The sequence below is a fragment of the Lissotriton vulgaris genome, chromosome 3_1 (genome assembly GCF_964263255.1).
Source record: "Lissotriton vulgaris chromosome 3_1, aLisVul1.2, whole genome shotgun sequence".
Lineage (NCBI taxonomy): Eukaryota > Metazoa > Chordata > Amphibia > Caudata > Salamandridae > Lissotriton > Lissotriton vulgaris.
In genome coordinates this window covers 492,283,908-492,310,783 of record NC_141689.1, presented here as the reverse complement: position 1 = coordinate 492,310,783, position 26,876 = coordinate 492,283,908, and the positions used below count along the sequence as shown (strand labels likewise).

Here is a 26,876-nt window from a genome sequence, read left to right as displayed (position 1 = left end):
TCATAACTAGGGCGGCCGGCCCACACCCCGGCTAAGTCCCCGCCTGTGCGGACATTCTATGGGAGAGGACGGAGTCATGACGAGTCCAGCTTGTCATGAGCACAGCTCCACTGCGCAGCATGATGAGCTAGACTCGTCTTGAGTACCGCAGCGCTGCGCTCTTTCCCCCGCACCACAGGGGAATTAGCCCACGTGGAGGGGGTTAAAGAGACAAAAAGGAGCATCCTTGCTGACCGCATCAAAGCAAGTTCTAACCACAGCAAAAAAATCTTCACCATCGTCAGAGTTCTCCAACCCCTCAGCCACTAAAATATCATCACGCCTTCCCAGGAACTCTGGGACACCCTGGCAGACTTCTTCCATGACAAGATCTCCACCATCTACAGAAACTTCGAACCCCTGCCCACCACCACCGACATCGTCAGCCTTCTCACCCCCATGAATAAAGCATGAACACCTGCTCACCACATGGGACCAGCTCACCACTCAAAACCCCACAGCTGTCATGAGCTCCCACCACTCAGGAGTGCCAATTGACCCCGTCCCCACTGTATCTTCAACTTTGGGAGCTAAACGATCAGCAACAAGCTCATCACCATCTTCAAAGCATCCATCACAATGGCCACCTTTCCTGAAGAATGGAAACACGCAGAAGTCAAATCCCTTCTCAAGAACCAATCCGCTGACCCCAATGAACTCAAGAACTACTGCCCCAGCTCTCTGCTGCCCTTACTGCCAAAGTCCTTGAGAAGGCCATCAACTGCCAACTCATAGAACACCTGGAGAACAACAATCTTCTGGACACCTCTCAATCCGGATTTCCCTCCCAACCACAGCACTGAAACCGATGTGATCACAGCTACAGATGACATCAGATCCTTCCTTGACCAGGGACAATTGGCTGCCCTGATTCTCTTTGACCTCTCTGCAGCGTTTATAGTATCACACCACACCCTTATCAAAAGGCTTCACCACATTGGAATCCAAGGAGATGCTCTCAAATGGACCGCCACCTTCCTCACGGTAAGAATCCAGAGAATCCACCTATCTCTCTTCACCTCAGAAACCCAAAACACCATCTGCGGCATCTTCAAGGTTTGCCCCTCAGCCCTACTCTGTTCAAAAATTTGAGCTATATTAAAACTGATTAAACATTTTTTTAAATAAACCACCTACATGACTCCCCTGGTCAACATCGTCAGAACAAATATCCTATGCCAGTGACACCTATCTCATCCTCTCGTTATCAGAGGACCTGTCTGCCACACTGACCAACTTCCGCAGGTGCATGACAAGTGTCGTCGGCTTGATGAAATACAACTGCCTAAAACTTAACTCAGACAAGAAAGAAGTGCTGATATTTGGGAACACCACATCCCTGTGAAGCAATGGCTGGTGGCCTCCCGAACTAGGACACTCTCCCACTCCGACCGACCATGTCCGAAACCTTAGCATCATCCTGGACAGTAAGCTCACCATGAAAAGGCAGATCAACGCAGTCTCATCGGTCTGCTTCCTCAGCCATCGCATGCTCCATAAGATCTTCAGGAGGCTCCTCATAAACACCAGACGTACCGTCACTCAAGCCCTTGTCCCCACCGACTGGAGTACGGCAACGCACTCTATGTGGGAATCACATCGCACCTCCTCAAGAGACTACAGAATTCAACGGCCAGGCTCATCCTAGATCTCCTCAAGCAAACCCACATCACCCTCCCCCTCAAGAAGCTCCACTGGCTCTCCATTAAGAAGAGATGTCAGTCAGAATGTTGATCCACACCTACAAAGCACTACACAACTAGCAACCAGCATACATCAACCACCGCCTGAACTTCCACCAACCCTCCAGACACCTGCACTCCGCCTCCCTCTTTCTTGCTCACATCCCCGCATCCGCCGCAGCAAGAGTGGTGGACGCTCCTTCTCCTACCTCTCCGGGAAGTCCTGGAATGACTTCCCACTTCAGCACAGGACCTCATCCTCTCTGCTGGAAATCAGGAAAGGACTCAAGACCTGGCTGTTCAACTGAACCCTCCCCTGCAGTAGTGTTCTCAGTGCTTGAGAACCCTTACGGGTGATTAGCCTTGCTCTACAAATCCTGCTTGACTGATTGACTTGTAAATCATTATGTAACTGATGGAGATGGAGAGGAATACAATTCCAGAGGGTGGGATGAAATAGGAAAGGCCTCCCCCCAATGCCCGCTCCTCTTCTAGCTCCTGTAAAACATGGGGCAGTTAAATAAAAGGGAAATGCACCGGAGGTAAATCAAAGGAGAAATAGATAGGTAGCAATTTCTGAAGGAAACTTGGACTCGTGTTATGGGCAGCTTGTGGTGAATATATAAAGCTTTGAATTGAATGCGCCTGGTGACCAAAACCCAGTGAATGGATTTATGGGCAGCATAGATCCAGTCGTACTATTGTATATTGTGCACCAGCCTAAATGCCATGTTTTTACCTCCTTGCAATCTAAGTAAAGAAGATAGTTGGCATAGTCCAGTCTAGAATGATCTTGGGCTCAAAGGTCAGATCCTTGTCCCACCAAAATACTAAAATGTTCACCTTTTTAGCTACATTGGGCAGTGGTCCCAATGAAAGGGTCACACAGATGATATAAGTCAGTAAATAGAAATCTGTTCCAACCATAGGAGTTATCTAAGGGGAGCACATTTCCAACCTTCTCATTTGATCTTCTGCCAATCAATAGTTTGCAGAGAAATCGATGTTGCACCTTATCTGTTCTACCTGATTGCTATATGGACTTACCTATACCGAGCTGGTGATATATCATCATTTCATTCACTGCATTCTGCTTAATTTAGCCTAATAGGTTGAAAGCTGATAAGTGTATATATACTTTGTCAAGCATTGATGAATAGAGTAAAACACAAACTTGTTGAATCCGGCATTCTCCTTCATCTTAAGCTTTTCTAATGAATACAGTTGTTTGTTTTCAGTTCCTCATACCCCAAAGCTGCAGCCCCAGGAACCCAACTCGGCAACTGGCACATCGATTACAGCATATTGGCGAGTAAGCGAGGAGGACGTCATTGACTGTTTCCAGGTTTACTGCATGGAAGAGCCACAGGGAAACAGAGAGGAAAGTGGTAAGTTGAAAGTTCACAACTGTTGACTTTGTGCATGACAATTGTACACCACTCCGTTGTCCCTGGCAAGGTTTCCACTTTATAAATATTCACATATATACATGCTTGCTCTTTTCCTGTCCGTAGGCTCAGCCCTCCTATTTTCCCACTGATTGCCCTTATGCAGTAGCGCCAGGACTCTTCTCGGAGTAACAGTCGCGATTTACAAATTATATACATAGCTTGCGGCCATACTGTCCAGATGCTAGAGCAACACAAAGCTCACATTGCTCCATGTAGGAAACATCACTGTCTCTATTTCCTTTAGCGTGGATGCTTCCAGCCTAAGAAATATTTTTGGAATATAGAAAATCTCATATAAATTTGTAATAGCTCCAGACCCTGCACTGTAGTTAGGGCCCATTGTGTGCTTGTTGAGTTTGTTCACTTTGTAGCACAAATACATCTTCTATGAGTTTACGGCTAGCCAGATGTCTCAAGAAGCAGTTTGCTGTGTGGGACAGATTGCGTGGAGAGGGCAGCAGCAGCAGGGGGACACGCTGACGTTCGTCCCCCTAACCGAGAAAGTGAACCGCGTCACCAGCCCAGGGGAGGACTCCACCGACCAGGAGCCCCCGGGAACAGCACACCTGAGGGCTAGTTGACGGCCCCGCCTCCTGAATCCAGCCTCCTCTTAGCTGCTCGCGGCCCCGCTTTGCCCCGCCCCCACCTTCTTTATAAGTAGTTATAGTTCCCGCTACCCGGGGCGCGGGCGGGCGCCGGGCTAAGGCCGGGACAAGGGCGGAACAGTCTACGACAGTCCACGACTGGACGAGGCTGGGCCCCACCCCTTGTCTCTTTACCCCCATCACTTTCTGACTGACTTTGTCGTTACTGGATCTACTGGATCTACGGATTCCACTGTTCCCCATGGTAATAAACACTTCTTTTATACTCAGTTCCCAACACTTTGGGTCTGTTACTGTCCTACCCATGATTATTTAATTGTGGTTTTAGGCCATTTCATAGTGAGTGCTATTCGGATTTATTCATCATTTTGTTTTAAGTGTATAATTTTAACACTGCGTTGGGGTCTATTCTTCTTTGTAGCGTATACTTTACATAAGGCACTATGTCTAAAACAGCCGGCGGGAACCCCCGCCCTATCGTCTCCACACTTGACAACTACTTAGTGAAAGTAGTTGACAAGATTAATAAGGAACGAAGATTGTCCCTGGGAGTGGGTAGTGTCTCAGATCCTACTCCCATATTGGCTACTACTGAGATCCTTGCTCCTTTACCAACTCCCTTGCTGACGTCTATTGATAACTGCCGTGCCATTGCTTTCTTCGGTTTGTCAACCAAGGGAGGGCACCATCGAAATTGAGTCCTCACAGGATGTCCTTGACGTTAATTACCCCGATAAGGCATTAGATGCTGATGAGTCTCAAAATGAGTCCCACAATGACTCTGACGCATCTAGTTGAGGTCAGGGAAACCCTTAATCAGACCTGTATTGTCCAAAAAGGGGGGAGAGCGTAAAAGTAAAAAGAACAATGTTATCGTATCTAATGGGGGCTCCAACGATCTAAACCCTCCATATAATGACGTTATTCCCACCCATATGAAACTAGCTCCGGATCAGTTTGAGTTGCTTATCGGAATGATTGATGCCAAGTTAAATAACATCGTTGTTCCACTCTTGGATAAACTTGACTCTGTCTCTAAGGAAGTGACTAGATTGGGTGAGATGGTGCAATCCTGTCTGAGTCTTAATTATAGCCCGCAACTAGATGTTGTGGCCGGGGGCAGCACCAGTAAGCCTGTGCGAACCAACAAGGGCCCACCCGGAGCTGGCGCAGTCCGGCCAGGCACTAGCACTCCTGCACATTCAAGTAGTAGTCCCTTGATAGCAGCTGAGCAGCAGGGTGTAACTGGCAAACCAAATTTACCATCGGTAGAGGCCCTTACTAATGACACCGCTGTAACACAAGTATGTTCTAAACCGGTCCCTTCGAACCCTCCCGCTATTCCTGTCCTAGGGAATAAGACTAAGAACATTGAGAGGGGGAAGTCTAATAACTGTGGCCTCTCCCGACCGAACCTTCCACCGGACTGTGCACCCTATGTAGCAGTCCTGACTAATGTTACCCCTTTCAGGGAAGATGGGCCCCACCGCTCTACTGAATCGCATGATTCTCCTAAATGTAAAACTGTGGCATGGCTGAATCGGGAGTGTGGCTTTCCAGTGGCTCTGGCGGACCAAATTTTGACTACTACCAGAACCAGTTGGATTGGCACGTCTCCGAAGAACATCGCCGGGGATTACGTCATTATTAATTTTAGTAACCCACATCTCGCCACAACTGCCCTGATTCGAGCCACATCCCGCCCCTGTAATGAGCAGGGCATTTCTCTCCGCCCCTTAGGCTTTTTTTACAGACAACATACCAGCCATCACCCTAGTAACCACGGGTGGGAGAAAATGAGGGGAAAGGCCCCATATAGTTTCCCAAGTGGTTTCCAGGTGAACACCGTTAATCGTTTTCAATCCCTTAGTGGGTTAGATCAAAACGATTGACTGGAGTTCTGTACTGTATCCCTAGAAACACAGGAGAGACAGGTCCAATCTGGTATGGGACAAAATTAATCTTTATCAGGAGTTTTGGCTGATAAACTAGGGATTAGTCAAGTCAAGTCAAGTCATAACATTTATATAGCGCACTACATACCCAGAGGGTTTCAAGGCGCTTAGGAAGGGGAGGTGGATTATTTGTCAAATATCCACGTTTTAAGCTGCTTTCTGAACGCTAGGTGATTCTGGGTGAGGCGAAGGTAAGCGGGGAGTGAGTTCCATGTTTTGGCAGCCAGGTATGAGAAGGATCTGCCTCCCATGGTGGTCTTGTTGATGCGAGGTACAGTGGCGAAGGCTTGTCTGGAAGAGCGAAGTTGGCGGGAGGGGGTGTAGAAGGACAGTCGAGAGTTGAGGCAATCTGGTCCGATGTCGTAGAGTGATTTGTGTGCGTGGGTAAGCAGTCGGAAAGTAATCCTCTTATTGACGGGTAGCCAGTGGAGGTCTTTAAGGTGACCAGAGATGTGTTCGTTGCGTGGGATGTCTAATATGAGCCTGGCTGAGGCGTTTTGGATTCGTTGTAGTTTCTTCTGGAGTTTAGCGGTGGTACCTGCGTAGAGGGTGTTTCCGTAGTCCAGTCGGCTCGTGACTAGAGCGTGGGTGACTGTTTTCCTTGTTTCGGAGGGGATCCAGCGAAATGTTTTTCTGAGCATGCGAAGAATGTTAAAGCAGGAAGAGGATACGGCGCTGACTTGTCTGTTCATTGAGAGTGAAGAATCCAGGATGACGCCAAGGTTCCGTGCGTGGTCTGTCGGGATGGGTGCATTTCCGAGTGCTTCTGGCCACCAGGAGTCGTCCCATGCAGAGGGGGATTTACCTAAGATGAGGACTTCTGTTTTGTCTGAGTTCAGTTTCAGACGGCTTTGTTTCATCCATTCGGCGACTTCTTTCATTCCTTCGTGTAGGTTAGTTTTGGCGGTGCTGGGGTCCTTGGTGAGAGATAGGATCAGTTGAGTGTCATCCGCGTAAGAGATGATGTTGAGGTTGTGTTGGCGGGCGATGGCCGCGAGGGGGCTCATGTATACGTTGAAGAGGGTGGGACTGAGTGAGGATCCTTGTGGTACGCCGCAGATGATTTCAGAGGCCTCGGACTTGAATGGTGGGAGGCGGACTCTCTGGGTTCTTCCGGTGAGGAACGAGGTGATCCATTCCAGTGCCTTTCCTTGGATTCCGATGTTTCTGAGGCGTTGTAAAAGGGTGCTGTGGCAGACTGTGTCGAAGGCTGCAGAGAGGTCGAGGAGGATGAGGGCGACTGTGTCTCCATTGTCCAGTAGAGTTCGAATGTCGTCTGTTGCTGCGATGAGTGCGGTCTCAGTGCTGTGTTTGGCTCGGAAGCCGGACTGTGAGGAGTCGAGGGATTTGTTGGCTTCGAGGAAGGTGGCGAGCTGGTTGTTGACAGCTTTCTCGATGACTTTGGCCGGGAATGGAAGAAGCGAGATGGGGCGGTAGTTTTTGAGTTCGGTGGGGTCTGCTGTTGGTTTTTTCAGAAGGGCGGTGAGTTCAGCGTGTTTCCATTCTTCTGGGAAGGTGGCGGAGTTGAAGGAACAGTTGATGACGTCTCGGAGGTGCGGAGCTATGACGGAGTCTGCTTTGTTGAAGATGTGGTGGGGGCATGGGTCTGTGGGGGATCCAGAGTGGATGGAATTCATCAGGCGGATGGTGTCCTCAGTGGAGATTGGGTTCCAGGCGTTAAGGGTGTTAACGGGGGGAAGATGGTCAGCTGATGGTAGGGTGGGTTGCCTTCCGGGTTGGTTGTCAAAGCTGTTGTGGATGTCAGCTATCTTGTTGTGGAAAAAAGAGGCTAGGGAATCGCAGAGGGTTTGAGAGGGGGTGATGTCGTTGGAGTTGGCCGAGGGGTTGGAAAATTCCTTGACGATGTTGAAAAGTTCCTTGCTGTTGTGGGCGTTGTTGTCAAGTCGATCTTTGAATGCTGTTTTCTTGGCTTTTCGGATCAGTTGGTGGTGAGTACGGATGGCGCTTTTGAAGGCGTCCTTGTTGCTGGTGGATGGGTCTTTTTTCCAGGCCTTTTCAAGGGAGCGGCACAGTTTCTTGGATTTCTTGAGGTTGTCGTTGAACCATGAGGCCTTCTTGAAGCCAAGTTTGTGTTGACGTTTTTTCAGTGGTGCTAAGGTGTCGGCGGTGTTGGATAGCCAAAGGGTGAGGTTGGAGGCGGCTTCGTTGGCGTTAGAAGAGAGGGCTGGGGAGGTTTGAAGGAGTGATGTGGAGATCTGCTCTGTGGTGGTTTTGTTCCAGTTTCTTTGCAGAGTTGGTTGGGGGTGGTTGATGGGTTTCGGCTTGTTGTAGGTGAAGTGAACGCAGCTGTGGTCAGTCCAGAGGAGATCCGTAGTGCGGCTGAAGGAGACATGGTTGCTGGAGGTGAAGATGGGGTCGAGAGTGTGACCTGCGATGTGGGTGGGGGAGGTGACCAGTTGTTTAAGTCCGAGGTTGGCGAGGTTGTCCAAGAGGGTGGCGGTGTTGCGGTCGTTGATCTTTTCAAGGTGGAAGTTGAGGTCTCCCAGAAGGATGTAATCTTTGGAGGGGAGCGCGTGTGGGGTGATGAAGTCTGTGATGTCTTCGCTGAATTTTGCGCGTGGTCCTGGTGGTCTGTAGAGGAGGGTGCCTCTGAGTGTGGTCTTGGGGTCGATGTGGATCTGGAAGTGAAGGTGTTCGGAGTTGGCGAGGTTGGCATCGGAGCTGGTTGAGATGCGGATTGTTTTCTTATGGACGATAGCGATTCTACCTCCTGTATGGTCGGTGCGGTCCTTGCGTGTGATCTTATAGTCATCAGGGATAGCGATGGCGATGTCAGGGGCGGAGGAAGCGTTCATCCATGTTTCCGTTAGGAAGGCGACGTCAGGAGAGATGGTGTCTAGTAGGTTCCAAAGGTCAATGGCGTGCCTGTGGACCGAGCGGGTGTTGAGAAGGATGCAATCTAGGTGGTTGGGGTCGGGAATCTGTGTTGTGGTCGTAGCGACGATGTTGTCGGTGCCGCTAAATTTGCAGGAGAAGCAGGAGAACGGTCCATGGGTGCGTCCAGGAGCGGCGTGGACGCAGTTGGGGGCGCGACCGGGGTTAAGGGCTAGGAGGGTGGCGGCATCGTAGGTAACGCGGGGGGGCTGGGCAGCGCGCGAGGCAGGGGGTCTGGCGCTAGGCGCGGTCCAGGCGCGGACGGGCGTAGACGGGCTTACCTTTGGCGCACCTTCGGCGTGTCCGAAGCGCGTGGACGCTGCGCGTGGAGGCATTGGCCATAAATGGATGGTGGAGGGGGCGGAGCGTGGGAGGGTCAGCAGCTGGGAGGCGGTAGCGGGGAGGAGGGGCAGGGAAAACAACAACAGCAAACAAGATGGAGGTCAGAGGGGAGGCGAGGCAGGGGCAGTAGGTCGCCAGCGAGAATTAAACCACTAATGCACGTTGCTGCCAGGTGGGCCAATACAGTTTAAATGCAGTGCAGGGCGGGCGGCGCTATAGTCACAAGCGGGCCAGGAGGGTAGCGCAGTAGGCTGCCCAGTGGTATCATCTGATATTACTAACATTGCACCATCCCAACAGGGTAGCAGTCGTCCCTTAGTGGGGTCAGGCCTTTCCAGTTTCTCGACCTGCCATATTGCCAGCTGGAACATTGCGGGCATTAGGTCCAAATCAGATTGCCTGGGATGGACAGAATTTTTAGCCCTCTTTGACATTATCTGTTTCCAGGAAACTTGGTGTAGGGACTTTAAAGGCTATAATGGTTTTGTCTCCTACCAGTTACCTGCTACTGGTTCTTTATCAGGGAGAGCGAAAGGGGGCCTTTTGATCTTGATTTCTGTCCAAACCCCTCTGCTAGTTAAAAAATATGTACAAGTAGGGGAGCATTCCCAGATTCTATGGTTGCACAAAACTGGAGGTAGGAATATTCTATTAATCAACTTCTATAACAATGTTTTTGATGGCACCAGGAATTATGTGGTCAGAGCACTTTCAAGTGCTTTGGATGTTATCATAAAGGATTCCAACGTAGTCTTTGATTTATTTATGGCAGGGGACTTCAATATCACTACTTGCTCACTTTCTAATGTTAATGTATGTGGACTGTCATGGGGATGGAGCCCCCCACTTTAAACACAATAATTATGGAGAAGCCCTAAATAGTCTCCTGGATTCACATAATATGTATATCATGGAAAACGAGAAAAATGAACAGGAGGGAAACCACCCCACTTTCACAGGTCGGGCAGCTAATTCTGTTATTGATTTCATTTGTATCTCGTCGAGCCTTGAGGCTTGGATTATGGCACCAAAAGTTATAGATATCCAACTTAGTGACCACAATTGTCTGACAGTAGAGGCATTGTTATGGGAGAACAAAGGGACCCCACAACGGGGCGTACTATCAATAACATCGAGGCTGTGCATCCCAACGGCATTAGACTTAGGTGGAAGGGGAATAGGGCGGAAAGTACATCCGATTCAATCATTTCTAGTTGTCTGGCTGGAATTACACGGATTTTAGAAGATGATCAAGGCACCACTAGCTCTATTGAGCTCTTTACTGGTATCAATGCCGTCATCAACTCCAAGCTTACCATTACATCTAAGCATAAGGAAGAACGCCTGCGGGTGTGGTTTAATCCGGCTTGTACCTTGGCCCTAAAGGAATTAAAGTCAGCCTTATCAGCTATGCCTAGGGATAAGTCCCTGGTTCTGGACCTTAGAGTTAGATATAAAGAAACCCTAAAATGTAGGAAACTGGAACTCCAACAGGAAGCATGGGATAATTTGACTCAGACTGCCGAACTGAATAATGATACCCTGTTTTGGAAAACTGTTAATTCCCCATTCCTCAAAGATGAAAAGATCCCCGAACTAACTTCCAACGTCTTGAGGGCTGAGTGGATCTCTCATTTTTCCAAATTTTTTGACTCAGATAGTGTTTCAAGGGATTCAGGGGATACGTGGCCACATACGCCACTTGATATCACTGTCCAAGAAGTCTTAAATAGCATAAGGGCCAGTAAAGGAGGAAAAGCTCAGGGACCAGACGGGATATATTCAAACTGGTCCCCGAAATTTGGGGGCCTTTGTTAACTAACATTTTCAACGCAGCAGTCTGTAACGAGGTGCCCCATACTTGGGAAGAGTCAATCTTAATTCCAATCTTTAAGAAAGGAAACAGAGGGGATGTCAAGAACTATCGTCCAATCTCCCTGTTGGACTCCTCCGTAAAAGTTATGAGTAGGGTGCTCTTAGTAAGGTTGGAAGAATGGGTGGAGGATAACAGCATTCTAGCTGAGAGTCAGTTTGGTTTCAGGAAGGGCCGTGGCACGATTGAGCAGTGTCTAAATTTGGACCTGCTCATCGGTAAATATACTCGGGCAAAATCTGGCACTATTTATCTCTGCTTTGCAGATCTGAGTAGTGCCTTTGATCTGGTGGACCATGGCATTCTCTGGGCTAAGCTTATCGAAATTGGGGCACCCGAGGGTATTGTGCACTTCCTAGCACGTCTTTACGCCAAATTACGTGCTTGTGTCCGTTATGGTCTTAACGGGGAAATGCACTACTATGTTCAAAATCGGGCGGGGAATTAGACAGGGATGTGTGCTGGCTCCACTGCTTTTTACCCTTTTTATTAACAAGATCGATTCTTTTCTCAAATCCTTGGCAGTGGATGCTCCTAAAATAAACGAAGACAGCGTCCCTGTGTTATTTTACGCGGACGACGCTGTTCTCATTTCACGCACCCCTATCGGCCTTCAACGGCTGATGGATGGCTTTTCGAAATTTATTAAAAGTAGAAAATTAGTGTTAAATAAAACCAAAACCTTTGTTATGGAATGCAGGCGAAAGAATAGAAAGAAGCACTTCTCATTTTTTATTGATGGTCAAAAGGTTCAAACTGTTGATAATTTTTCCTATTTGGGGGTCACTTTCTCTAGTAATAATAATTGGGCCAAGGAGCATAAGAATGTCCGGGCTAAGATGGCGAGGAGTTCTCATGGAATATTCACTATGGCTACAAAACTGGGAGATAGGCGAGTCCATGTCATGTTAAAAATCTTCCAGTCTCATTGTGTCTCGATCGCCCTGTATGGAGCGGGCATCTGGGGCCATGCCCCGGCAGGGCCTCTCCAGGTCGAGGAGAATGTCTTCCTGAAGAGACTTCTGTGTCTGCCAAGCTCTGTCTCTAATGTTTTAGTGCATAACGAATTGGGTATTTATCATCTTGCCGACTTGATCCTCCTCAGACCTCTGATGCTATGGCGCTCTATTTGGATAAAAGAAGAGACCTCACTGTGTAGAGCCATTATCTCTGATTGCCTTTCTTTGGACCACTATGGAAAGATTCCATGGTTAAAGTATATTGTGGACAATTTTCGTGAGATCTTAAACATGAATATCATTGTGGACCGATGCGGGGCTAATGAGCTGTCTAAAACTGAACTTAAGGGCTGCTTTTTACAACAGCTATCTATAAGGCGACATCAAAACAGTGCTGAACTTTCTTCCTGTGTTTTTTATCATGATTTAAATGAATTTGTAGGTTTTCAACCGTATTTATCACAGGTGACCTGGAAAGCACATCGGTTTGTGTTGGCAAGACTGAGAACTGGAGTAGTCCACCACCTTGTGGCCTTCCCCTCTCTGCATTTACACCCTGTTGGCCCTTGTTCGTGTGATAATACTACCCCACAAAGCACGGTGCACTTTCTTTTGCTTTGCCAGCTGTATAAATATCTACGGATTGCCTATCTGAAGCCCTTGTTTGTTAAGTTTGGTGTAAGGACAATACGAGACTCCATTAGCCTGCTTTTTAATTTACATCATCCCGATGTTTGTTTTTATACGGCTACTTTTATTCTCAAATCAATTAATGTTAGGAAAAGTATGCTTTTTTAACAGTTTTTAACTGTTGCATCCTTGCTCTTCATGGCTGTTGTTTTATATTGTAATCTTTTATATGCTGTGCTTTTATGGACTTGTTTTTTGTTCTGAATAAAGCCTTATGAAATGAAATGCATTCAGATGAAGAAGCTGAGTGAATTCTCTGAATTGTCAAAGTATTTCAATGAGAGCAGATCCAATGGAATTTGCAACATGTTACGGGGTCCGATTTAAGCAGTTTTCATTGATGCTCAATACTTTGAAATATAGACCATGACCGCGTCCTTCTGCTGTCAAATGCCTTTTTATGGCAGAGGAACACGTTTCTTGGTGATTTGGAAGTCCAGAGGGCGTCCAAGTCAGTTTCATAAGATTTTACACTTGCTGCTAAAAGATCCCCTTACATCCTACGGGTTTATAGGGCATTTAAATGGGTTTTTATACCAGCAGCTTAAATTGTGATGGTAAACTACATCTGCAGGTCCCTGCACTCTGCCCACTTCCTTACCTATAGTTCACGCTGCAACCCCATCCTGGATTTCTGCTTTACCAAGTCTATATGTTTTTTTTTTTAATTCATGTACTCTTTTTATCTCAGCAGTTTATGCTGGGGGATTTTACCTTGCAGTCACGAAACGTTTCATAACAAATATGTTCTAATGTTCTCTCCTAGCCTTCCCTCTTCAAGCCTAAAAGGCTGCGCTCTAGTTATAGGCATAGCCATCCTTCAATGTTGCCTTTTACTGTCATTTTGTTCAAGCTGTAAAGTTCTCTACCGCTCTTCTCATTGATTTCCTTCAGTGTTTACATGTGTAAACTTTTTACACTCTTCTTATACAACTACTACTATATATATTTCTCACGATGATGGCTGCCCATCTCCGGACTCTCTCCTTTCTGACATAGATTTTCTGGTGACATGACCGAAAGAACCCGAAAAACTACTCACAAGAATTGCATCAGAAACCCTCTGTGTTAGATTGTTTTCTTAAAGCTGGCTATATTCATTCATGAAGGACCAGCTTAGTGTTCAGCAAACCATTATTAGCAGCAGGTACACATTTTTGCACTATGAACTGTGACCTCTGAAAGGGACCTTCATGCTTACACCTTCTGTGGTGACTGCTTCCTGTAGAAACTAAAGCACAGTAGGAACCAGCACTCCATTTTTTCATGAGTAACTCATTCCAGCATCTGCCCTAACTTCGGGAGATAGTGCATGCACTGGAGAAAGGGCATTTCTTTTTGTAATGAGCTGCACAGCCCTGGTCTGTGCCGTGTGCATACAAAGCACGGAACGAGGCTGTGTGCCATTTGTGTGATATGGTGCCGGATCTGATGGTCCTAGAAAATCAGAGGGTCCTCCTTAGATCCATTGCTGAGACAGGTCAGGTCAGGTCAGAGTCTGACTGCTTGCACAGAGGATGCTGTACCACAAGGCAAAGATAGCTACATTTGATAATAGCGAAGAGAATATTATCCAACAAACACAAAATGCATCAGTAAAGGAAATTGTCTGAGATATATGAGGAGCCCAAAGCATAGCGTGCTGTCTCTGGTGGGTGGCCTCTTCTCATCTACATTTGTTAGATACTGTAAACTAATGCTGAGTTGCAACGCTATGAAAGTGTGATCGATCTCAGTGCCTGAAAATCGGCATCCCGCTACCAAGGGCATCGTGCACAAGCTGAAATCTTGCCCAGAACTATAGTTGACCAAAAGCAAGAAGCACATTTTGTGTCCATTACAGCGGGAGCATAGTCGTGAGTCTAAGTAGGAAAATACAATCATGAGTGACACTTGCTGAGAGAATCTAGGGAAAACTGGGTGCCTACATGGACCTCAAGGTTTTAGACCTGCTGGACAGGAGAGGTTCAAAACCAGTGGAGGAACGACAAAATGAAGAATTTAAAGCATGTACTAGCATATAGTGCCTTCATAGTATCTTCTACTCTTTAGATTAAACCTCCAAGTACCTATTCTGTGTGGAAATCTTACCTTTTTTGCTGTTTTGCTATCCATTTAATTGCAGGTAGAGATATATAGGGTGTGCGCAGTTACAAGAACAAATGCGGATGTTTTGTTAAACCTAGGTCAGTTCATTCACCAAACATGTCACAGGTGATATACATTGAGTAAGGTCCTTGTTCAGAACTTTGCGTGCTTTGTTGTGGCAGAAGAAAGGGTACACACTCTGTACAGAGCGTTCACTATTCTAGAGTAACATTTCCAGCCAGGGTAAAAGTCTAGGCCCGTTATTGCTGTCGGATAACAGGTGTTTACAGCCCTGACACAGAAAAACAATAATGTGAGAACAAATATTTTACAGAAGATGGCTGTCCTTACTTTTCAGTCAAAATGCCTGGATTGAAAGGCTCTTTCCTCTGTCTAGGTCTCAGGAGTTGGATTTGACTTCCTTCTATAGAAATTTGGAGAGGAAAGCCTTTCTCCTGGGCAGCTTTATTAAAATGTGGGTGTGTAAAACCACACCCATTTCACTGCTGCTTGGCAATTCCTGGTTTAAAGCCCCCAAGATCTGGCCTCCCCACCAAACACTCAAACTCACAGTTACCTGATACCTTCTTTGGAAAGGTCATGCCTTGTAAGCCACCAGGATCTTGATGTTCTTAGTGGCCAAAGGCAGAGGAAACAGTGGCAGGCATTGGATTAATATTATTGGAACTAACATTGAGACGACTGCTGTGTGTCAGGAGGGTCTTTAAAAAGAGAAATGGGGCTGTTGCGCCTAGTAGGGACTCCGAAGGGAGCTTGTGAGTGTTATCTTAGTAAGGGGTAGTGGGAGTGCCTTAGGATACCTGGAGACTTCAAGGGCCAAGACATACCATATAGTCAGTTGGATGCAAGAAATCCTCCATGGGGAGACTGTTCTCAGGGTGCCTAATACTGTTCCACTGGGGACAGAGCCGGCTAGGACTTCTAAGGGAGAGATGCCCCTTCAGTCAATAAGAAGGGGTTATTCGAATGGGTAACTCCAGACCATGACACCTTTTGGGGACCAGTTACTCAAATGGTCAACCTTTGTTGCATACATAATTTTATAGGTGTACACGTACACACACATAAATGCACTCCATAAGTACAATGGCACTTTGCTAATTTTGTTTCTCTACCCGGAAAACACTTTTCTCTCTAAAGCAACCCCTCTGCATACACTTCCACCAATATTAAGGATGGTTCCTCCCATTCCTGCCTTGGATTCAGATTTACTTCTATATGTGGCAGTATATTATTCTGGTCGTATCCAGGGTTCCAAGGTGGAAATGCAACTTCATTCCCATGTAATATCACGGCTGGACTGTTCTGTTTACGAGTGTAAATTCACGGTTTGTCAACATGCAGCATCACTTTACATTTGTAAAGGAGGTATTTGAGCACATAGACAAAACTTAGGGCGACAAAACCTTTGTGATTTGGCCCCAACGTGAAAACAAGAGAGCTTGGGGAATGCGGAAGAACCACAGTGTAGATAGGAAATGTAGGCATTTGGTTTTGAACTGTTGGAGTTTTAGAAATGTGTAATATAAAATGGTAACTATGAACAATAACATCTGACAAAAGAAACAGTCAAATATAGCACTTTCCATGTTTCTTAAAAAGTTTTTATTGCATTTTATCAGAAATACAAACAGTGACTAAAATAGGTATGACCATACTCCAATGTGCCTTGTCCCTCTGCTTGCCATACCATCATAGTGTACGCCAACAATAAGCAGGGTTATCATTGGGTAGTGGTGGAGGTAGTCTGCCTTTAGGTCCCCGGTTAAGGGGTTTTTCTCAACGAAGATGGAAACTGGTATAAGTGAGGGTAGGGATATTAGAGGGGTGGGTGAAGGGGATTCATCGAACCTGGGGTACCAGCTGCCAGTAGGTGGGGGAAGGGACATATGCTAGGGAGAGTTCAGGGACAAGGGCGCAGTGTCTGGGAAGAGAGGCCTCTACTCCCAAGGAGATGGCAGAGTGAAAAACTTTTTTTCGGGGGTGGACTGGTAGGAAGGCCCTTGAGCGAGATCTGCTATCGAAGGTGAGGAAGCCCAGGTATGGGCACCTCTGGGTCCCCTCCAGTTTTCCCATATTATAAAAACTCTGAGAGTGCTGGGGGTAGGGATGGATCAGGGCTGTTAGCCAGTGGAAATAACTGGATTGGGACGGGTTTTAGTAACCAGGAAGTGATGGCGCTCAGCCGTATTAGAGATTTAAGTGTGATTGATGTCTAAAATAAGAATGGTGCCAACAGGAAGGGGTGACCCTCAAAACCCCTTAATCTGTGTGGAGAACCACACAACAACAATTTTACGATAATCCTGTGCACACACAAACAGTTACTCTACAGATAGAAAAATAATGTATGGAACAATTCAGGAAAATCCAATGATGAAGTCTTAGTTCTCAATCTTTTCTTTAATCGTGCATCCGATACAGTTTATAAACAGCCAGCCGACACGTGTTTCATTGTAGAAAAGAGTCTTCTACAACTCTTCAGGGCTGGGAAATAAAGAGCCATACTTTCAGTACTCCCAAGGAGTACATGTAACGTCAGAAAGTAATCAAGCAACAAATGCACATAAATTCTACGTGTGCCCGCATTCAATGTGACAGTATTAAAAGATAAAAAACATTCACCCAAACATGCGTGGAAACCTCAAAGAAACTGTTGTGAAACATCTGTAAATCACAAGTACAAACCATCAATACAACCATATGGACTAAAAAAAGAGTATACTTGGATGCTTAGTTCACCTTTATTTTCGAATTCACGATTTACAATCAATTTACTCCAATTTATACCCCCTTTTTTGGAATATGGATGGTGTATACGAGTGACGCATAACTCTACACTAGAGTTTCTGTGACTATATCGTGGGTCTGTGCAGCACCGGTTACGCTTTTTTACTTTCCCAACCAGTTATTAGTGGGCCTTTTTTGGTAACACAGTATTTACTGTTCATACGTTTATGAATGTCAGGTAATGATTCTACCAGTTCTCGAGATTCTTAGGTTAAAGGGATTTGGAATAATATTTTTTGGTTTAATTTTTAGTTACTCATCGTGACCTTTTCTTGTCTTTTTGTCGGTTCTCAACCTGGTTTTTGATAGCCGCCTATTTACAGATACGCACACTTCTATTCAAGACTCATGGTACCTTGCCGAGTTGGAATTAGCACCGGACATGGGATAAGTTGGTTTTACTCAATGATAATTGAACAATCTTCTTCCGATCGAATGGCCTCCATGACCAAGGAGGTTACACCTGCTTTTAAAATCTCCTTTCTGTTCTTCTCCTTTCTCTCAGTTCAGTTCAGTTCAGTTCTTTATTTATTTCGATGGTTAAAAACCATCACAAAAAATACATATTATTACATACAACATAAAAACATACTGAACATCAGAATTAAAATCATGTTTAAAAAAGGTTTTGTTAATACTATATACATACTTTAGGCATAAAAAAAGAGTGCAGCACATTTCATTTCATCCCAATTCGTCCACCATCATCCCCTTGTAGTTCTTAATTTGAACACAATTTTTAGAAAACTCATAATGCCACTCAAGGTACGTATCTCAGTTGCTCTTTGCAGAAATAGTAGAGCAGATTTGGCATGGTTAATTTTTGACTCCTTTAAAATGTCCACCAAAAACCTCCTCCTCAGGATTTTATAAAACGAACAAAGTAATACAAAATGAAGGGTGTCCTGCGGAGACCTATTGTCGCAGCCGCAGGCACCCTTCTGCTCAATTGTTAGCGTAAAACCAGACGGGTAAGCTAAAATATTGTGCAACAAATTGAGCCTAAAACGAGTCATTAAAAATCTCTCATGTTGACTGTACATTAAAAAGAGATACGGTTCCATGCCAATTTCATTGCATACAAGCGAGTGGGCTAGTACCGTGGATTTGGTAGAGTCAAGTTCCATCCTCCTGCAGTCATATTTTTCCATTAGTTGCTTGTGTACATAGTGTCTGCAGGAGGGGTCCACATTTGAGGGGTCAGAGAATAACATTTCTTGGTTGATGGACCCTAGTGATTCTTTGATGTATTTCAACCAGGGGATTTGGAGCCATCTCTCTCTCTGTAAACAGTCCTTGATGATCTGTCTGGTTAATTCGGCATTAGGGTTTTGCCAGATTTTACACCAGGTCAAGATTGGTCTCATTCTGATCAGGTCAGATATATATGGGGTACCTAGCTCTTTGTGTGTGATTGCTGCTGAGATGCTCTGGGGAAGCTGTAACAGTTTTTTAAAAAATGTGTCTTCCTCTCCTTGTATCTGTTGCGCATCCCTAAAACCCCAGACTTCTGCTCCGTAGATAGCCTTCGAAGTACTAACCGCACTATACAGTGTCATCACCTGCTCAGGAGACCAACGACCCATTCTTCGAGCAAAATTTAATATAGCCCCATTTGCTGACACAAGTTTCCTCGATCTTTCCTCAATCAGTGGGGCAAACTTGATCTTTTCATCGAATAGGAGACCCAGGTACGGGAAAGTGGTCACAGTGTCCAGGACGTGATCCCCTATTTTAACACAAATCTCTTGTGTGGTTTCTTCCCTACTACCATAATAAAAGACTTTGTCAGATTGACGGAGAGGTCCAGGTTCTGCATGAATTCAGCAAAACCTCTAACAAGTAGCTGGAGACTGACTGCAGTTCGAGCGAGGAGGACCGCGTCGTCTGCGTACAAAAGTACCGGTATGTGGCGCGGTCCAACCCTTGGGCAGTCAGTCCCCAGAGCTAGCAGGGCACTCTCCAGATCATTTATGTAGAGGGAAAACAAAAACGGTGCAAGGATACACCCCTGCCTCACCCCGCCAGAGCACGGGAAGGGATCAGTGCTCACCCCCCCGCGCTATAGCGGACCTTGGCAGTGGTATTCCAATGCAACTCCTTGAGTACATTGATCAAATCCGGGTCAATTCCCAATCTATACATCAGTGTCCAGAGTTTATCTCTATTAATATTATCAAATGCCGCTGCTAGGTCCATGAATCCCATATACATGGTCCCTTCCCCCGTCTTAGTGTATTTGGCGGCGAGAAGGTATAGGTTGAGACATTGGTCACTAGTTGACCTGCCTGTTCGGAACCCGTACTGCGTGTCCACCAAGATGTTATGGGTGTCCGTCCACTCTATTAAGTGGTTTAAAAGGGCCCTCCCAAGTACTTTAGCAGAGACATCAATCAGCCAGATTGGTCTGTGGCACTGTGGGTTGTCCCTACAACCTTTCTTGTATATAGGGACAATCACTGCAGTTGACCAAGAACGCGGGAGGCCAGATTTAATTGCTGCGTTCAGTACTCTAGTCACAATTGGTGCCCATAGATCGGTATTACTAAGAAATAGGTCTGGGGGGGGTGCCATCCGGGCCTGGAGCTTTGTTGCGCGTCAACCCTATAATTGCTTTTAAAACTTCCTCCAGAGAAAATTCTAATGCTTCTGGTCTGGGTCCCTCCCAGGTCCCATCCCCGATATCTACCTCCTGCTGGTTATACAGAGATTTAAAATAGTTAATCCATTGATCAGGTAATATGTTGGTGCTGATAACTGGGGCGCTTGAGTCTTGGTAACAGGGTCTATTTATAATTCTCCAAAACTGGGCATAGTCCCTATTTTCTCCTGCCTCTCTATGGTCTGCCCAAACTTCCTTTTGTAGGGCGCTCTTTCTTCTCTTTACCTGTGTTTTATAGTTCTGTCTGCATCGGGCAATTTCAATCTTATTTCTCGGGACCTTTTTTAAACTCTGCTTTAGTTCTCTTAGAGCCCTTGAGCAGTCAGTGTCAAACCATCTTGGGGAAGATGATTGCTTGGCAGGCCTCTTAGTTGTCAATAACCTTTCTATTATTTTAGTTAGGGATTCAAAAGCCACGACCACTCCTCTACCCTCTATTGTGGGATCTAAACAGGTCTCTATATGGCCTTTCCCTTCACCCACTAACTTGGTATAAAACTCTTGCGGGTTGATCATTGTCCACCTTATACGTCTCCCTTGGTCCGTTGGTTGAATTTCAGAGACACCCCCTAGGTTTTCCCCCGGTAGGTCTTTGTAATTAATTTCCAGGGAAAGGGGATTGTGGTCGCTGAAGGAACTCCACTCTGTTCTTGTTCTTATAATCTGGTCTTTGGAGTGAGCAGAGATCATTATAAAGTCTATTATAGACCCACAGCCTCTCCCTTTAAATGTGGGTATGGGTGTCTCCCCTGTTTTCAGTTCAACTAAGTCCATAATATGGGTAAGCGCAAAATTGTCTAGGAGCTTCATCAACATTGTGCCCTCTTTATTATGTACGAAGTGGGGACCCTTTTCTAAACGGCAGGTGGCCCAATCAGCAGAAATGGGAAACAACCAAGGGCAAAGGTGACAATTGAAATCCCCCATCAGCAGGACAGTTGGCTCAGGGCCCTTCGTCCTTAGATCTATTTCCTCATTTATCCTGCTCTCAAGCTCAAGTAGTATAGGAAAGTTCCCATCAACTGGGCCAGAGTTATAAAAATTTAGGAAAAGTAGTCTCTGCCCCTGTCCCTGGAGTGATACTGCTTGTAATGTGTCTGAAGCCCAGTCTGCCTGTGACCAAGTGCCCTTTAGGTATAAATCTACATATATCGCTAGGCCTCCTTTTGCTCTCCCAGATTTCGTCTCTTGGGCAGGTCTAAAAAAACATTTATAACCCTCCAATAGACAGAGGTCAGGGTCTCGCGCCCATGTTTCTTGGAGAGCTATAACATGAAAGCCCCTTATGTATTCTTTCCACTCCTTGTTGTTGAGTTTAGCTTCCAGGCCTGCTATGTTCCAGGATAACACAGTCAGTCCAGCCCTATTCTCTTTCCTACTCACTGCGCTAAATTCATTTATTTTATCCTCCCCCACTACTGTTAGCTCTATGGTATTTTCGGTCTCCTCCCCGTGTGACGTTGGTTCTTCTAACCTCAAAACGTGTTTGTTCCCGTCTCTCAGGCAACTACCCTCTCTTTCCAGACATGGGCATTCACTGGTAGCTAAGAGTGTTACGGGATTATTTTCTGTTGGAATGAGTCAATCATTATCTTCAAGCGACTGCAGGGGGGCAAATCTGTTTCTCCACTGAGAATAATCTCGTGGAGGTAAGAACTGGTCATGGAAGCCTGCGGGTCTAGGTCTTTGTAAGCGTTGAGGTCTTCCCGGGTTCCACCCTCCATCCTGAGCACCATTAGTGTCCCAACTCCTTGGGTAAAAATACCCGAGTGGGAGTGCACAAATTGTGCTAGTTTGATTCCTGTTGGGGTTCTTCAGGATGTACTCAACCAGCCCAGTGTCTCTGAAATTTGCCACTATGCAGTCCCCTCTTATATCTTTTTTCTTCCCGCCAAGCCAATTTACTCTTCTTACATGCACTATCTCTCCTCTGTCCCCCTTATTTAAGGGTCTATGTATATTCAACCACTTGGAGATTTTTGCATGTAATTGGGAGTGTGATTCTCTCTCAGTAGCCCTAATTTCTGGTACCCCTGCGAAGACTATTACAAAAGGGCTGGCTTCTGGGGGGAGTTCTATATGTGGGGCGGCGCTGTATGTGGTGAGGAAAGGGTCAGAGTCCCTGTGGAATGGACCGTAATTCCCATTACTCTGGTAAGAATCTTCCTGTCTCCATTGCATTAATGGTTGTAAAGGGGCTTTGTCCGTGTTTTTAAAACCCGTCTTTTGAGTGAGTCCCCCTCTCTGTTCGTTATTGGGTCCCCCTCTTGAATCTTGGGAAATTTTTGGTGCCTCATGGATCTCCTTTCTCTCTTTTTTCCATCCAGCTTTTTAAAAATTGTAAAACAGAGATTGAGGTATTTTCCTTTTTGTACTTATGCTCACCAAGGGTTGTGTGTACACCTCATGTATAATGGATTTTAATTATTTCTTATTGACACCATGCTGACCGAACATTTTTTCACCTGGCTTTACAATTCTTTGGGGACACTCGCTCTCGTTCACACCTGGATGATCCTTGCATGTATATAACATTTCAGGTCCACATACTCTTTTTTTAGTCCATATGGCTGTATTGATGGTTTGTACTTGTGATTTACAGATGTTTCACAACAGTTTCTTTGAGGTTTCCACCCGTGTTTGGGTGAATGTTTTTTATCTTTTAATACTGTCACATTGAATGCGGGCTCACGTAGAAGTTATGTGCATTTGTTGCTTGATTACTTTCTGACGTTACATGCACTCCTTGGGAGTACTGAAAGTATGTCTCTTTATTTCCCAGCCCTGAAGAGTTGTAGAAGACTCTTTTCTACAATGAAATACGTGTCGGCTGGCTGTTTATAAACTGTATCGGATGCACAATTTAAGAAAAGATTAAGAACTAAAACTTCATCGTTGGATTTTCCTGAATTTTCCATAAATTATTTTTCTATCTGTAGAGTAACTGTTTGTGTGTGCACATGATTATCATAAAATAGCCAGTGAAAATAGTTCGGTATAGTCCGGGGAATCCGTCAGCTGGGACAGTAGATTCAGCTGCGGATGCTCCTCACCTCCCCCTGGCAGAGGGCCACCGTTTTGACCCTTGACCATCTAATGAATGTATGTTCCCAGGTCTCTATGAATGGGGACAATAGGAACTTCCACCTCATTGTGATGGATCGATTGGTCAATGTGAAGGCCAAGTTCAGAAAGCGGGTCGCTGTTTTGTGGTTCTTGGGGCAATGAAGGATACCCAGGGCACAGGCCTCCCATGAGTTAATCTCTCCAATTCTCTTGACTGCCACAAGGCAATGGGTCATGCCGTTCCAGAAAGACCAATTTCGGGGGCAGTCCCGTAGAATATGGCTTAGGTCATCAGCTTGGGCTGAGTACCTGGCGCACGCATATCGAGCTCCCGGAAATATCCGACAGATTTGTTGGGGGGAGAGATAAGCCCTGTGGAATACTTAGAATTGAATAGGTTGATGGTTGGCGTTCCTGGAGAACTTCTTCAGGTAGCCTTGCAACCTGGCCCACTCCTTCTCATGAAGGGCTCTACCAAACTCCTCTTCCCATATCTCCCTGAGGGCCTGCAGGGAGATCTGGGACTGTTCTGTAAAGGTCCAGCAAGCCTGCTGATCAAACAGCGACCGCCCCTCCATAGTGTATAGGGTTTGGAGGAGAGGGTGAGCATTTGCCATGGTTCATGAATTATCATGAGGCTATTCAAGAGAACAAACCATTCTTTTCGGACAGAATGGTTGAAACCCAGTGAACATGACTGCATCACTCAATGGTGCTACCATCTATGAACCATTTAGCCCATGGGCTGATCAGATGGCTACTGGACTTCTCTTAAAGTAAAATACCCTTGATTAGAGTCTTGAATAGCAGCCCGCAAAGGACCTTGAGAGAAAAGATGGCAATTACACTGGAGGACTCTGGATCAAACGGAGAGTTAGGGTAGTTTTTCTTGGTTATTTTTAGGACTTCTTAAATAATGGGGAAAGCTAAACTGGATGTTTGAAGGGGAGGTGAAAGGAGTGTCCCACCACCAAGCATGTACACTTAGATTCATTACTGTGCCTCAAGCGGGTCGACCTTTTTTCACTCAATAACCAAAAATAAATAGAAATAGGAAGAATACATTTTTTTTTTTTACTAATAGCAAAGTTCACAGCAACAGTGCTCCGGTTCAAAGTCCTATTGAACTGGCGTGTCTAGTGCTCATGTTAGGACATCTTCAGATGTCATTCATCTTAGAGTTGAGTATCAGATATCCTTGCATTTAGCTCCAAGCCAACCCAAGGATTAGGTGCATTGTGTAGATTAAGGTACTCTGTAGTCATGTTCTAACTTGTGGTGGCCACAATCAACTGTTATCTGGGATCTGTTGAAGTGACATGTGTAACACAGAGTTTAGACACCTACTGCTATCTAAAACTGCTGCTTTGTACATTACACTTACTTATGACATTAGTATTTTTATCATTGCTTTTGGTAGCTCTTTAAATTATATAAAGTGAGAGACTCATTTTTAGTTGTTGTATGAAATCATCTTTAAAACGCTGTGCCTGTTACAACTCAGAACCTTCATTGTTTACCTTTGCTTCTTTTAGGTCTAATTGAGGAATACAGAGTGACTGTGAAGGAAAGCTACTGCATTTTAGAAGAACTGGAGCCTGACAAGTGTTACAGTGTGTGGGTTATGGCAGTCAACTATACTGGGTGTAGTTTGCCCAGTGAGAAGTTCTTATTCAGAACTGGTAGGTATCACTGGGGGTTGTTACAGAAGGCTATAGGCCTCTAAGTGTGTACGTGCTAGAATACCATATTAACTACTTCATTTATTCTTGCTTTCCTTGGAATCAATCAGTGAGTGTCAGATCGCACCAACCTTATGCACAGGATCCAATGTGAGTCATTAGTAGTTTAACCTCTCACCATCTCCACCACATATACAAAACAAGCATTGAAAATGCAATAGGTCTGGCCTTTGATTAAGTTAAAGCCATTTGCTTTGCTAATGGTATTGTATATCAAAGCAAATGGCTTTAACTTAATAAAAGGCGAGACCTATTGCATTTTTAATGCTTGTTTAACCAATGAAGCCAACTTTTGTACAGGTCTGTAACCAGAGCCAGAGGAATCGTGCAGCAGGGTTAGCTAAATTATGTGGCAAGGAAAGACGCGTTGTGCGGCGTCATTCAGCATTTTGTTTGTCACAGTATTACATCATTAGTGTTCTTTCCTACAATGTTACCACTGAGCAGAAGTTGCCGCCCCTTAGTATTATTTTAACACCTAAAGGCAACAATCAGAAAAAGAAAGACCTGTCACCGCACATTAAAAGAGCAATGACAGGCTACTGAGCCGCAACGTGTGGCGGGTTTTTGGTAACTTTTGATGCACTTGAGCTACAAACTATTTTCTGGCTAAATCTGCAAATTATGGATTATGTGGCAAGTTCATAACTATGGGGAAATCTCATAGTTCCAGGAGCCCAACCTACAATGCCGTCTACAGGGTTCTTGAGTTATTTCCGAAGAACTCACCTTCTGTCTTTTGGTTGAATATCACGTGTCAACAACTGCAGGTAGACCCTCTTGGCGCTATGACAGAGTTCCACGTATGCCCTTCTCCCTTAATCACACAGTGGAGCTGACAGGTATATATATATATATATGTGTGTGTATTCATAACTTCATTATTGTTATGGGTTGTGCGCATAGGCTAGTGGTTGGACACAAAGGGCGGCATCTTTGAAGAAATATAGTGCGCCTTCTACACTTTCAGAGAAGTGAGCATTACACTGTTATGTTTTGGGGGTCGAGGGCGAGGTAAATCGGTTCTTTTGTAGGGCAGTTGTCTCTCCTTTCGTGATTTCTCAATGTTTTGCACCACGCACTGTGCGTCAATACAAGTGAGAGGTACAATGGTGTGTTGCTTTGCGTATTTGACGAAATGTGCTATGTCCACACAATCTCGTTACTTTCCCCCACATGCATCAACCTATTTAGGAAGTGCAAACGGTGCGAATCGGTAAATTCGGCCGTTTGCACTTCCTAAATAAGTTTTTGGGATGCATCATGCATTTTTGTGAAATTCGCTATTTTTAGCGATTTCCAATAATACGATTGCTTTTAAGGAATCGCAAATTTGCGATTCCTTAAAAGCAATGCATGATTGTTTTTCTAATTGCGAATTAGCAAATAGGAGGTGCAAATTACCAAGAGGTTGAACCTCGTGGTACCATATTTATGTCACCGGATCCTCGTTTGAGGGCTGGGTTGGTGCTTAGTACAGGTGAAGTTAAAACTGAACTGAAGGAGAGTGACCTCGGCGCTACAATGCCAAAATAATGGCCACGGAGCTCTATACAAGTCTTTTGTGAACGTTACAACCTGGGCTGCCTAGAGCATATAGAAGCATTGGCTGCGAAAAGCAGGCCAGAGAACTCCAGGGCTGAGCAACGTGTGACCTTGGCGCTGTAAGTGGCGTGCAGTGTTATATAAATACATTATATTGTATGTGGGGGCTACAATATTATTTATTTATATAATCATAGCACTTTTGAACCGATTTTCGCTCACGTTAATCTTCCGTCTTTCTGCGTGTAAACAGCAGAAATCCCCAACACTGTAATTAAATGCCGGTTTTTTTTTGGCTGCTATTCACAGGTCTTTTAAGTGTTCCTTTTTTTTTTTTTTTTAAAGCGGCGCGGCACGTTTGGCTTTTTGGGTGGTGTTACGAGGCTCAGCTACCAAAATAAATCACAGTCGGCTGCTATTAATGAACATTGTCAGGTACGTTTAGTTGCCAAAATATACCCTCACAGCACT

The 26,876-nt window shown here is 45.4% G+C and overlaps 1 protein-coding gene across 1 annotated transcript in view; it reads left to right on the top strand.

The window, feature by feature from the left end:
* The window catches only part of CMYA5 (cardiomyopathy associated 5), a 386,731-nt gene that overhangs the window by 222,591 nt on the left and 137,264 nt on the right, over window positions 1-26,876 (top strand). Inside the window, exons 7-8 of the mRNA XM_086960732.1 lie at window positions 2,960-3,109; window positions 24,654-24,800. Coding sequence (XP_086816858.1) covers window positions 2,960-3,109; window positions 24,654-24,800 — 297 coding nt within the window. The remainder of the gene's footprint in view (window positions 1-2,959; window positions 3,110-24,653; window positions 24,801-26,876) is intronic.